The 12,686-nt window shown below is 41.6% G+C and overlaps 1 protein-coding gene across 1 annotated transcript in view; it reads right to left on the bottom strand.

Moving 5' to 3' along the window:
- Positions 1-12,686, bottom strand: part of LOC117545517 (nucleoprotein TPR-like) — a 75,819-nt gene that overhangs the window by 12,568 nt on the left and 50,565 nt on the right. Inside the window, 11 exon segments of the mRNA XM_034215336.1 lie at positions 1,838-1,923; positions 2,212-2,406; positions 4,100-4,299; positions 4,542-4,612; positions 5,354-5,547; positions 5,652-5,763; positions 5,878-6,063; positions 8,429-8,467; positions 8,973-9,185; positions 9,303-9,407; positions 10,792-10,905. Coding sequence (XP_034071227.1) covers positions 1,838-1,923; positions 2,212-2,406; positions 4,100-4,299; positions 4,542-4,612; positions 5,354-5,547; positions 5,652-5,763; positions 5,878-6,063; positions 8,429-8,467; positions 8,973-9,185; positions 9,303-9,407; positions 10,792-10,905 — 1,515 coding nt within the window.

Genomic DNA, 12,686 nt, shown 5'->3' with positions numbered 1-12,686 from the left:
GAACGCGGATGTTTTCAAAAATCTTTAGCGAAAGAGTCTTTCAAGACATCCGCGGTTGTTAAGTTAAAGAGCAAAGCAGAATGAAGTGTTGAACAGTGTCGTGTAAATTAAAATGCTCCGTCAACTACATAAAAGTAAGAACACCTGTCGTCGGTGAAACGCCCCTCCTTACTGCAGAACGTCTTATGTGTTATAATTAGGGCCGGGACTTTAACGCGTTAATTAAGATTAATTAATTACACAAAAATTAACGCATTTTAATCGCACTTATTTTTGCACCGCGGAACGTTTCTCACTGGATGAGTTTCAGGCGTACCGATTATACTGGAGCACCAACTAACGTTCATGACTTCAGACAACAACAAACCACAGTGAACAACAGTGGGAAATGTTGTTTTAAAAAGCGGACGGATGGAAGCGTTGATAAGAGCACGGTTGTGTGCAAATTATGCAAAAAGGAATTCGCATATCACCGCAGCACATCAAGCCTCAAGTATCACCTCAATGCAAAACATATAGCAGCTAGCGTGGAAGCTAGCGTGGACGTTAGCCTCTTTTATCGCGTTCACACCAAAAAGAGCCGGTATTAAAATTAGTTCATGAGAACCTTTTTACCCCCACGAAAGTCCCTGCTAGAGAGCAGAGAGCTGCTAGAGAGCAGGGACTTTCGAGCGGCTCTCTTGTGAGAAAAGAGCTATATTTCTGATTGGCTGGGCGGATTGCAAACCACGCCCCGTAAAACTCCCAAAAAGTTTTGTGAAGCCGCCATTTTATTATCCTCGCATTAGCATTATTAGCATTAGCCCAGCGCAGAAACGCAGAGAGACTAACTTATGGCAACACAAAATAAAACATGGGAGCGGTGGAGATGAGGAGGTGTCGGCGTTCTGGCGATTTACTCGGAAGGCTTCAGTAGAAGCTGCTGGGACTCCCAGCAGCTTCTACTGAAGCCAGTCCCCAACTCCGGGGACTTCCGGCCGGGGACTTTGGGCGGCAGTATACGCCGTGAAGTGGTTTGCGGCCTGCCAGTAAACCCAAAGCAGAAGAAGAAGAAGTGACGTCAGCGGCTTCATTTGCCTAATCCACCCCCAGGTTCAAAGAGTTCTCATGAACTAAGTTCTCATGAACCTTTGTGGGAAAAGTACTGCGGTGTGAATGCGCCTAATGGTATACTAAAATCCATGTGAAAAAAAATTGCTTCTCACTGTTCTCAGGTCAAATATTTATATGTGATTAAAAATGCGATTAATTTCGATTAATTAATTACAAAGCCTCTAATTAATTAGATTAATTTTTTTAATCGAGTCCCGGCCCTAGTTATAATGCTTTTTAATGGACGTTGTCTGATTATATAATCATATGCGCGGGCCGCTAGTGTCTGTTGATCTCCAGATTAACAGCAGTATGAGAATAACCTGCCGATGCTCCATGGCGGAGGCTCCGGTAGAAATTGCCGGGATTTGCGTTGTTACCCCCTTAATGTCTGACCAATTGTTGAACAGCATTTCCGTGCACATGACTTGTGTTTAAAGTTTATAGTCCGTTTGAGTTTTGCTCGTGTGAACGCAAACCGAACCTTCTGAAAAATGAAACAATGTAACAAACTGTCGTCTGGTGCACCAGAGAAGCGACTATTAGGTGTGAATGCAACCTTACTATCATCCAACAAAGAATTATTTGTTGGATGATAGTATATAGAATAAATTCAGTACATGTTAAATACTTCTCCTTTTGAAACACGTATTAGGTGTGATCCCAGTACCACACTGAAAGGATATATACATAGAATACTTTAGGAAAAAGCAATAATCACATGCTCCGTCACCCGTGTGTTTACCTGCAGTGCTATCTTTTGTTTTTTCAAGGTCGGAGGTGTGTTCTCCTCTTCCCCGTCTTCATCCTCTATGCTTCGCTTTGAACCTGCTTTAAACATCAAACACACACAGGATGACATCAGTATATCAGGTAACACTATTCACTCTTCAGATTATATTGAACATTTCATTCAATCTAGTCCTGCCAAAACCCATAACTCTGTACTTTAAGTAAAACCAATTACACATACGATTTTATCTTGACATCGATGTGTATGTATGCATAACACGCTACAGCCAACAACAGTGTGTTTTGTTCTTGTAATGTGTTTCATGTTGTTTATCTGAGCAGTTGCAGGGTGGCTGCATGATGGTTTAAGCACAACGTCCTGCTCACCTGTTCCACTCAGAAAAGAGGACGTAGATGGTCGCTCTGCATCCATACTGGGGCCTGCGTCCTGATTGGCTGCCTGCTGCTGGGTGGGCTGGACAAAAGCTGTGGCCTGGGTGCTGGTTGGCTGAGTCATTGAAGTGGGTGTGTTCACCAGACTGGAGCTGGTGGAGTGCACAGCGGCTCCTGCACCCATCAGCACTGCAGGGGGACACATTATGTTAATCTGACACAGACACAGTAACATGTTACCATAGAGCAGGGGGGGGGAACCTCCGGCCTCCGGGCCGTATACGGCCCGCGAGACAATTTGGTACGGCCCTCGAGGTAATTTATAAACACACGCAAAAAAGAAAAAAATGTAAGAAATCTAGACCGCAAAAAAATTAAACAAGCGAGTGCCTGTTTTTCCTGGCCAAGGTCAGGGTCCTTGAACACAACACGAGCCTAACGTGTCATCACGTGGTATATGTCTCGACAAGGGTGCAGTTTTGACGGAGAGCACCAGAACGCCGCTCCAGCACTTCAGAAATTGCAATACCCATAAGGAGCCGTACACATGCCGCAGTTTCTGCGTGGCTGTGTCTTTAGTTGAAAGCCCAGTGGCGATCTGCTCATCTGTCATACTGATCATACAGTCAATAACTTTGTTGTTATTAGCATCTGGTTAGCTAGCTATGCTAACGAATATAAGACGCTTTTTCTACAACCAGTGAGGTAAAGGCACATCTTTATATGATTATTATAGTTATACAAAAATAAGAGAATAATGTATAGGTTTAACAGGTATAAAATACTATATGACAGTAAAAAAAAGTTGTTATTAATAAAGAAGAATACAGTTTGAATTAGTCAAATATTCATAAAGAAAAATAAATCTGCTTCCAGTTCTGTTTCATATGGGTGTTGAGAGATGTATCCATAGATCTCCTAATTTTGCTCTCAAAGTGTACTAGATTGATGCTTTTAACTTCAATATTTAAAAAATAATCTTCCCGGGGGACCATGCTCCCGGACCCCCCTAGAGGAGGTTAGGTCCCCCCCCCCCCACTTAAAATCATGTTCACATGGATAGGAAACTAAATACATTTGCACACATCTTGTGTCCATATCTTTCTGTTTGGGTGGTCACGCCACACCGTGCACATGCATGCATGCGCGAGTCATGGTAAGATATCTGGATTAAGAGGTTGCTTTTTCCTTGCACAGAATGAAATGAATGGGCTGTGATTTTAGTTTTTTTAAGCAGAGGTCAATAATTTGTACGGCCCTCTGAGGATATTGTAAACATTGAAATGGCCCTTGAGAGGAAAAAGGTTCCCCACCTCTGCCATAGAGTCTTGCGGAAATTACATATTTTTGTAGGCCCAGTCGGAAGTTAGCATCGCAAGGGTTCCCGCCATAAAAAGCATTGTGATTTTCCCATTTGGTTTCGAAATATTGTGGATATTGCAGAATAAGATATGTGGTAAACACAGGTTTATGAAACCCTCCACGTATAAACACCACTCGCCAGAAATGTAAAGCTAACGTTAGGCAATATACAAACTATAGTCCCATGACTTCACGTCACCACGGCTAAGCTAAAGGCGACTAATATTCAGCATGATGATGTTTAGTAGTCTCATTTGGTAACTTGAGACGCAGTTTTTAAGACATCTTCAGACATGCACCAGTGGGGTATTTACTGACATGTTTTATGTCGTAGAACCAAACGTTAAACATCTCTTCAGATGTCTTTCGTAAACCAAAGACCTTGTTTCAGGCATTTCAGGCTGAAAAAAAAAACGTTGACTTTACGAGTGAGCTTGGAAGTGCTTAAATGCCGACTCATTTCCATGACTCAATATCTACTGTTTTCTTTACTAATTTGACTTTTGTTTTTTGCTCTCACCCTCTTGACTGTCAGTCTGTGTGGTCGGCATGACAGTGGCGGTAGGTGTTGGGATGGACACAGTTGCTGGGGTAACCATTGGCCGGATGCTGGCACGAGGTGTGGACTTGCTACCTTGGGAGGGGCTTGGCTTGTTGCTAGGAGATGGAGTACTTGTGGTGGGGCGGATGTTTGCAGTGGGGGGGTCGGACAGGCTGGAGCTGAAGGAAAAAGCATGAAGAGTTGTCTTGAGCAATTTGTTATGTGTTAGTTTGATACTGTAAACAACTTAGCGCTTTCAGTTTTTAATAGATTCTTTCTAATATGGTTCTGAGGACTTATTAACAATGTGAAGCTAGACCTGTCAGATAACACCCATGACTGTAAAAAGAAAATGTCTAGGAATGTGGTGAATCAAAATGCCTTCTAACCCTATTTAGGGCTGTATGTCTTGATTAGTTACCTTCCCCGGTCTTGAGTAGGACTCTTCAGAGAGATCTGTCTCTGGTCTGCAGGTCTGGCCTGATCCCCCGCCTGAGGACACACACACGTTTGTAAGATTGCAATCAAATCACAGAAATAATTGTGGAAATTGAAACACAGCGTTACTGGAATTAAGAAAAAAAAAGTTATTTCAAAATAGGGTTGTTATATTTGGAAAAATGGAAGGATAAGAGGAAAGGGGAACTGTAAGAAGGTGCCATTCTTGTAAGCATTAAAGATCTTTGAGATGGCAATTATAGGAATATTCTTCTAAAAATAGCGCAATCGTCGCTAAATAAATAAATAACTTTTTTCTTCCAGAAAATAACAAGCTTAACATAAAAAATTATATTTTTGAATAAACTACAAGGGGTAGAAAAGTGACTTTGGATCGTCTGCTGTAACTTTAAAGTATTTTAGACCCGTGTTGACCATAGACTGTAGCTATATATAATAATAATAAGAATGTATAGTAAGTATTCATATATAATAATTATTGTTCGGAAACGGTAATAAGTAAACATAACTTTTATATATATGGCCTATTCAATGCATAACATTCATTATTTAAAGGAAAACTGCAGATATATATTCTTCAGAAAGATGATATCAAACAAGGAGCCCTCCATACTCAGTCTCAAAAAGGTTGGTCTAGACAGCAACTGATTTTCAGTTGCACAGACATCATACACATGATTACAGAACAAATCGTTCTCTGTATTTCGATGAGACAAAGTGATGTAATGATGAGTGGCCTCAGTGTCAGGACCTTCACGTCCTGTCCACATGTACCTTAGCTCCACTCTGGTCCTGGGGCTCCTCTCGGGGGTCCGACTGTGCCTGTGTCCCTCTCAGTTCTCTCAGCTCTCTGTCCAGCCGCAGAAGTCGTCCTTCATACTGAGACTTGAGGGCGTTCATCCTCACCTCCAGCTCTTCCTTACTCTGTTTCATCTCCTCTATCGCCTTACTGAGCTGCACCTTAGCACCTAAAGGTCAAGGTGTAGTTAACACACTCAAGTTACTCTTAAGCCAACGGAACAAAGGAGCTCCAGCATGTTTTCAACGTAGTGTACATGCTCATGGGACTTACTGTTTAGTTGGTTGATTTTGGTCTTGGCTCCCATGAAGACCTTTTTAGTCTTTTCCTCTTTTTCAGCTATCTGCTTTTTGAGCTGCTCCTCTCTGGCCTTGCTTTCAGACATCTGCAGGGGAACAACAAACAACTCAAACTGCTACTCCGACATGATCAAAGGTATACTACAACCCCAATATGAAATGAAAAAAAAAACCAATATCAATTGTGATTTATGAAGTACCTCTTGTCTGAGTTTTGCAAGCTCCTCTTGTTGGGCATGGTTAGCGTCAGTAGCAACGTTAGCATCACTGGCCTGGATGGACTGGGAACTCTGGTTCTGGCAGGCCTGCGTTGCTCGGTTAGCTTTGTTAGCTTCAGTTAGCTGCTCCTGCAGACGCTTGATGTCGGCTTCACGCTCTTCAACCATCTGACAAAAAGGGACAATTAGTAATGAGCAGTGTTGTGCTAGTTACTGAAAACCAGTAACTAGTTACCATTACTAGTTACTTCATTTCAAAAGTAACTCAGTTACTTTACTAGTTACTTAAACCCAAAAGTAATGCGTTACTGTGAAAAGTAACGTTTTAGTTACTTGAAAAAAGGTCTCCCGTTAATGCCCTTATAGCCTTAATTTCAGTACTGTTATTGCATTGGAGAATAATACAATCTGTTGATCAACTTGACATGCATTATATGCAATCTGGGTTGCATCGATATTAGCTGGCTTTCCATTTTTGTATATTCTTTCTCCAGGTAGTTGGAAAAAGTTTTCCGTCCCATATGCCGTGTGCCGCCCGGATATGCTATCATGCTAACTAGCTCCCTGAAAGCGGGTGACTCCACTGTAGCAATAGCCTGCATGTGTTCTACAACATACCGTGCAATGGCTTTATCGACTTTTACCTGGCTAGCAGTCCCTTGGTTAAAATCCAGCCGCTGTTGCTTAGGTGGAGGTGGAGTGGCGTCGGCTGAGTCTCTGTGGTCTTAGCTACTAGCTTCGTCCCAGCATGTTGTTTTTGCAGATGTTTTAAGAGATTTGAATGACTGGTTTGGGCAGTAGATAGGATCTTTGACCCGCCAAGACACAACTTACATTTAACTAAAACGTTCTTTTCTTTGTGCTCGACAAAAGTGAAATAGTGAGAATATCTCCAGGTGGAGAAACTAGACTTGAGCTCCGCCGCCGCCATGATAGTCTCGTTAGTAAACAACACAAACACGCCCACAGCCCGTCTCCGCATGTGACACAGGAAGTATCTAAGTACATTTACTCAAGTACTGTACTTAAGTACAGTTCTCATCTCTGTTCGCCTGGCTGTTGACTATATATAAAAAAACTAACGCAGTAACGGAGTAACGCACCATGTAGTAACGGTAACTGAGTTACTGAATTTAAAAAGTAATGCGTCAGAGTACTAGTTACTGCCAAAAAATAACGGCGTTACAGTAACGCGTTACTTGTAAAAAAATAGAGAGCCTGATGCAGGTGAATTGGATATAAAGGAAAGGAAATAACTTAGGTTAGCAAAAAAAGTAGGGAAGGATGAGGAAAGTGGATTAAGGGGGAAACACTTGTGAAGAAAAGGTACAGATTAATTGGTTGCACTGATGAATTGTAATGAAAAATCTATTCATTGAAAAATGACTAAATGCCAACCATTAGAGGTAAACTCTGGTTACTAATGACGTTGAACCCTTAGTAAAGTTGCTCCATACTTCTATCAAGTAGGGATGGGAATTTGAAAGCAAATGTATATTCGAATATTCGACCCCTTTGGGTAAATTGGGTAAAAATAAATGATATGTTCAAGTAAGTATAGAAACCAAGTCGAATTTGTCAAATGTATTGAACTGGTGATCACAGTTTGACAGCTATAGGCTTTCATGTGCAGCCGATTCACAATCAGCCCAGCTGTAGAGAAGACCCTCTCAGCTGGAACGGAGGTTGCGGGTATAGCAAGGTATAGCATGTATATATAAGTTTAATTTGGCATAGTTTGACCTCTACACCGCACTCACTAACCTGGTCGAAATATTTCCACACATTACTCCTTTTTGACGCCATGTCTGTTGTGTAGGACTCTTCTTAGAGTGTAAATAATTACCGGACTATGACTGGTAAAATATGTTGAATACCGTCAAAACTAAATCTCTCCTGTCAAAATGTCTATGTACTTTGCCGCGACACACGGTTGCCAAGCAGCGCTTATTGTTGTTTAGGCTGGCCACTCATGTGTCGTGAGTGTTGACAGGGGGCGGGGGAGCACGCTCATGAACTGTTAGCGGCGGAACCTCGCAACGGCTGCGGAGCGCATTCGCGCCGCATTTGGGCCTAAGATGAGGTTTGAGTCTGCGTGATCTGGGTGTAGGGAGGGGCAGCAGCCACATCATTTGCTAGAGCTAGCTAGATCTGATGGATTTGGACATAAACGTGAGTGAAGTATAACCGGACGCGAGAGAGAGAGAGAGATCAGCACCTGTAGCTCTGTCCGCTATGAGGGACAGAGCTGCAGACCTTTAGACCTAACACATTTAGCTATGGCACTGTCGTATACATTGAATCATTCAATTTGATAATATGTAATCAACTTAGGCATCCATCCCAAAAAAAAATAAAAATAAATAAATAAATAATTAATAACTCATTCGAATACCTGAATAATTTCGAATATTGGAATAATTGTTCCCATCCCTACTATTAAGTAGATTCATCCAATGACTTCATACTCTCTTTGAATGCTACAGATCTATCACCACTAGTGCTGTTTCTAGAAGAAAAAGGTTTTCCAAACCTTCTGCAGGCTGTCCAGGCGGCCCTGAATTACAGTCACCTGTTACGAGGTAAGCATACTTGTTAGTAAGTATTGAAAAGAATCCTCAGCATGATCCTTTTGTCCAGAAACTGACCTTTTATGTTACAGAAATCAAACAGTGTTAATTAAAAGGTATTATGACTTAAATATGTTCTAAGTAAGTGTACAAGAAAGAAATGCTAAACTTTTTATTTATCACAGGACAAATATTAATGTAAGGAAGTAAACTTTTAATAAGAATACATTTATAGTCCATATTTAGCTTGTGATGCAAAATGCTATGTTTGTCCGGGTGACAATAATTGCATACACATTATTCAACATTTTAGATGGGTTTAACTTTTATTAAGAATGTAAATGCAGTTTTTTAGGAAAGACTCGTTCTTGAGAACCTCAAAAAATGCCTCCTATACTGTGTGTAACAGTATTCTTAATGTTTTCTAAATGTTAGTACGTATTGTAAGACGCTTTAGTAGTCATTTAAACAATAAATGAAGATATCAAGAAAAAGAAGGCTCCTAACCTTGCTCTCTGATTGGCTGAGAGCAGTCTTGAGGTTGTTGACTTCCTGGTTGTGGCTCTGTTGACTGCTCTGATTGGTCTGCTGTAGCTCCTTCTGATTGAGCAGGTTCTGCTGAAGCGCCTCTTTAGACTGCTGGAGCTCCCTCTGGATCTGCTGAATCTGGTTCTGGCGGGCCTGAGACTGAGACTGAGCTGCTTTCAACTGGTTCTGGAACTTTAAAGTCAAAGTTAGTCAGGTGGCTCTTTTGTCAAGTGGATTTATTTTGGTTCTTGGGTTATAGAGACATTCATCTCTGCCAGGTGCTGCTGTGATCTTGGCAGTTCTTCTTACCTGCTGGCTGTGCGTCTTGGCTTGCTGAAGCTCTTTCTGACTCTGGGTCAGCTGGTTCTGATTCTGCTGCTGTTGAGTCTGGATCTGGGACAACTGGGACTGGACCTATAGAAGTAAAGTGATGACAACTGACCCTGTGAGTACTGCCTTTCTACTATGTTCTACAAACCCCAATTCCAATGAAGTTGGGACGTTGTGTAAAACGTGAATCAAAACACAATACAATGATTTGCAAATAATTCCTCGACCAAAATTCAATTGAATACCCTACAAAGAGAAGATATGCAGAAGTCCTGTTGCATGTTGAAACAATATTCACTCATTTTGCAACACGTTCCAAAAAAGCTGAGACGGGCAACAAACGACTGGGACAATTGAGGAATGCTTTGTAACAACTGCGTGAGCAAATAGTCGAACAGTTTAAGAACCATGTTTCTCAACGTACAAGTGCAAGGGATTTCATCATCTACAGCCCATAATGTCCTCAAAAGATTCAGAGAATCCGGAGGAATCTCTGCACGTAAGCCCGAAAACCAACTTTGAATCCCTGTGACTGTTGATCCCTCACTTCATTACTGCATTATAAACCGACCTCATCCCATTAAGGATATTACCACATGCGCTCAGGAACACTTCAGAAAACCATCGTCAGTGAACACAGTTCTTCATTACGTCTACAGTAGTAGAACCTTTATTTATCCAGGAAAATCAATTAAGAACAAATTGTTATTTACAATGATGACCTGATAGGAGGCAAAGGCTTCCTGAGGGGATGGGGTTTGGGAGGAAACAAAATAAAAAGACAGACTCCGGGCACTACAGAACCCAGGAGACAACACAAACACATAGAGCAAAGATGACAGGCATAGCAGTTAAACAAGTGTGAGTGAAACTCTACCAATGCCAAATATCAACAACACCCAGAAACGGTAGCGGCATCTCTTGGCCCGAGCTCATCTGAGATGGAGTCCAGACCTGTCTCCATTGAAAGGTGTGGTACATTATGAAGCGCAAAATACAGCAACGATGACCCGCCGGACTGTTGAGCAACTGAAGTCGTACATCAAGCAAGAATGGGAAAGCGTTCCATCTCCAACAATTAGTGTCCTCAGTTCCCAAACGCTTCTGGAGCGTTGTTTAAAGGAAGGTGATGTAACACAGTGGTGAACATGCCCCTTCCTCAGCTTTATTGGACCGTGTTGCAGGCATCAAATTCAAAATTAGTTTACAAAAAATCATAAAGTTTATCAGTTTAAACATTACATATATTTTCTTTGTAGTGTATTCACTTGAATATAGTTCCAAAAGGATTTTCAAATCATTGTATTCTGTTTTTATTTACGTTAACTTCTTTGGAATTGGGGTTTGTATATGTAGAGCTAGTTTCATACTGGTCTCATTAACACATAGCCTCTTATAATGTGTGTTGCATCCTGGCTTAATCAAGCACAGGCTTCGTGATAGTTTGTAGCTTGCATGTGCTCAGTACCTGTGTAAGCTGGTTCTGTTTCTGGGTCAGCTGGTTTTGGACCTCCTGGAACTTATCCTTGGTCTGCTGGTTCTCCTTCTTGGCTTCCTCCAGCTCCTGCTGGCCCTTCTGGTCCTCATTTGGGTAAAAAAAGTATTACATGAAATCACATGTAAGGATACTTTCAGACAGTCTAAGTGATCAGAGCCTTGTTTGTATGTTATTGATGTTTTCTAGCCAAACTAAATCCTGAGTTTTGTTTCCTATAGTCTAATTTGGTCTGGCAGAGTTTTGTGACAGGTCAGATAACACGACTGATGTCAGAGCCATAGTGCTGCGTACCTGGAATCATATTCAGGTTCGGACTCAAGTTCAGAGGTTCAGGTTCAGGGGCCTCATGTATAACGCCGTGCGTAGGATTCACGTGGGAAGGTTGCTTACGTAGTAGAAATCCAAAAAATAGGTACAGAAATGTTCCGACATTTTCCGATTCACCAAACATTGCGCACCGGCGAGGAAAGTGCGTACAGCACTTCCTACGCCGGTTTCCCTTTATAAATCACAATCGACTCGAAATGCGGTGCAGCTTTTGCGGGCTTCACGTAACGCCCATATTTGCCTATAAATAGTCAAAGAAACGCCCATTCATTCAGACTGACTTTATGAAGAAGATCGCAGGAAATGACGACAGAACAGCTACAAAAGACATCTCACACCGTGTCAGATGTTGGTTATTTTGGGGAGGTCGAGATAAATCATATTGTTTGGTGGATGCAGTTTGAACCAGAGCAGCAGCATGGAGGTCGGATCGTCACCAAAATAAATAAATAAGTGGTCCAAAAAAGGTTAATGACAAAATAAATACACATAGCCTTCTTCAGGCAGTGTGTTTGTACCGGGGACAGGAGACCCCCCCTTGATGAGAAACTGTAAGAAGTGATCGGGGAATCCCTCCGGAGTGGAGTCATGACGACTGGATCTGAATTATGTTTTTGTATTTGGTGGTTTGTGTTCCAGCTGTCGATCAGCTGTGCGCAGCGTCTCCACTGCAGCCTGTGCATCTCAACCCCCCCCCGCAGCAACACTATATCCACCAGTTAAAGGAAATACAACTAATGTGTTGTGTTATATTAGCTGTACAATTGACCACATATGGTGTTCTTAGCTTCCATACCTCCTGTGTTTTACGAGCGACTTATCAAGTCTTGGCAAACGGCATAAAACACGATTAAACGTGATAGTATATAAAACCATGCTCGTATCTACAACCTATAGAAATGCCACACGGCCTCAGTTTAGACGTAATTCTGTCCTCCTGCTTACCGCATCATTTATGAGAAAACATTTCATAACATTAACACAACATATTCGAGGTGGTTTTAAATAACATATCCGTATTTATTTATTTCTCCAAGTTATGTTTTTGTGTGCACTGAGGAGTCTCAAACAGGCGTTTGTTAAATCATTTTAAGATTGCCTTTAATCAATGTTTGAAAATGAATTCTTCATATATGATAAATGAGAGGTAACATTTTATTTATGGTATTATTTCCACATATTTCTCTCCATTCTTCCTTCTGCCAACGGTGTCGCAGTTTCTCGTCTCTCCCGTTGTTGTGCTTAGTGCGTACGCATGGGTTAGAGTTTGCGTGGAGGACCGCACGTTTTCCTGTCAAGTTAGTATTTTATAAATCGCAAACATTGCGTAGAAACTGCCGTACGCCATCTTTTGAGCGTATATCCCTTTATAAATGAGGCCCCAGGTCCGGACTTATAAGTCCAGGTCCGGACTTATAAGTCCGGACCTGAACCCATGGCTTGTGTCAAGTTGTGTGAGTAATTAAAGTGAACTTATTGTGAGCTAATTATCAATTGAAAATTAACTCATAATCAAATCAAATTCAAACTCGTCAGGT

This window comes from Gymnodraco acuticeps, unplaced genomic scaffold, assembly GCF_902827175.1.
Source record: "Gymnodraco acuticeps unplaced genomic scaffold, fGymAcu1.1, whole genome shotgun sequence".
In the NCBI taxonomy this organism is placed as follows: Eukaryota; Metazoa; Chordata; class Actinopteri; order Perciformes; family Bathydraconidae; genus Gymnodraco; species Gymnodraco acuticeps.
This window is presented reverse-complemented; position numbering and strand designations above follow the sequence as displayed.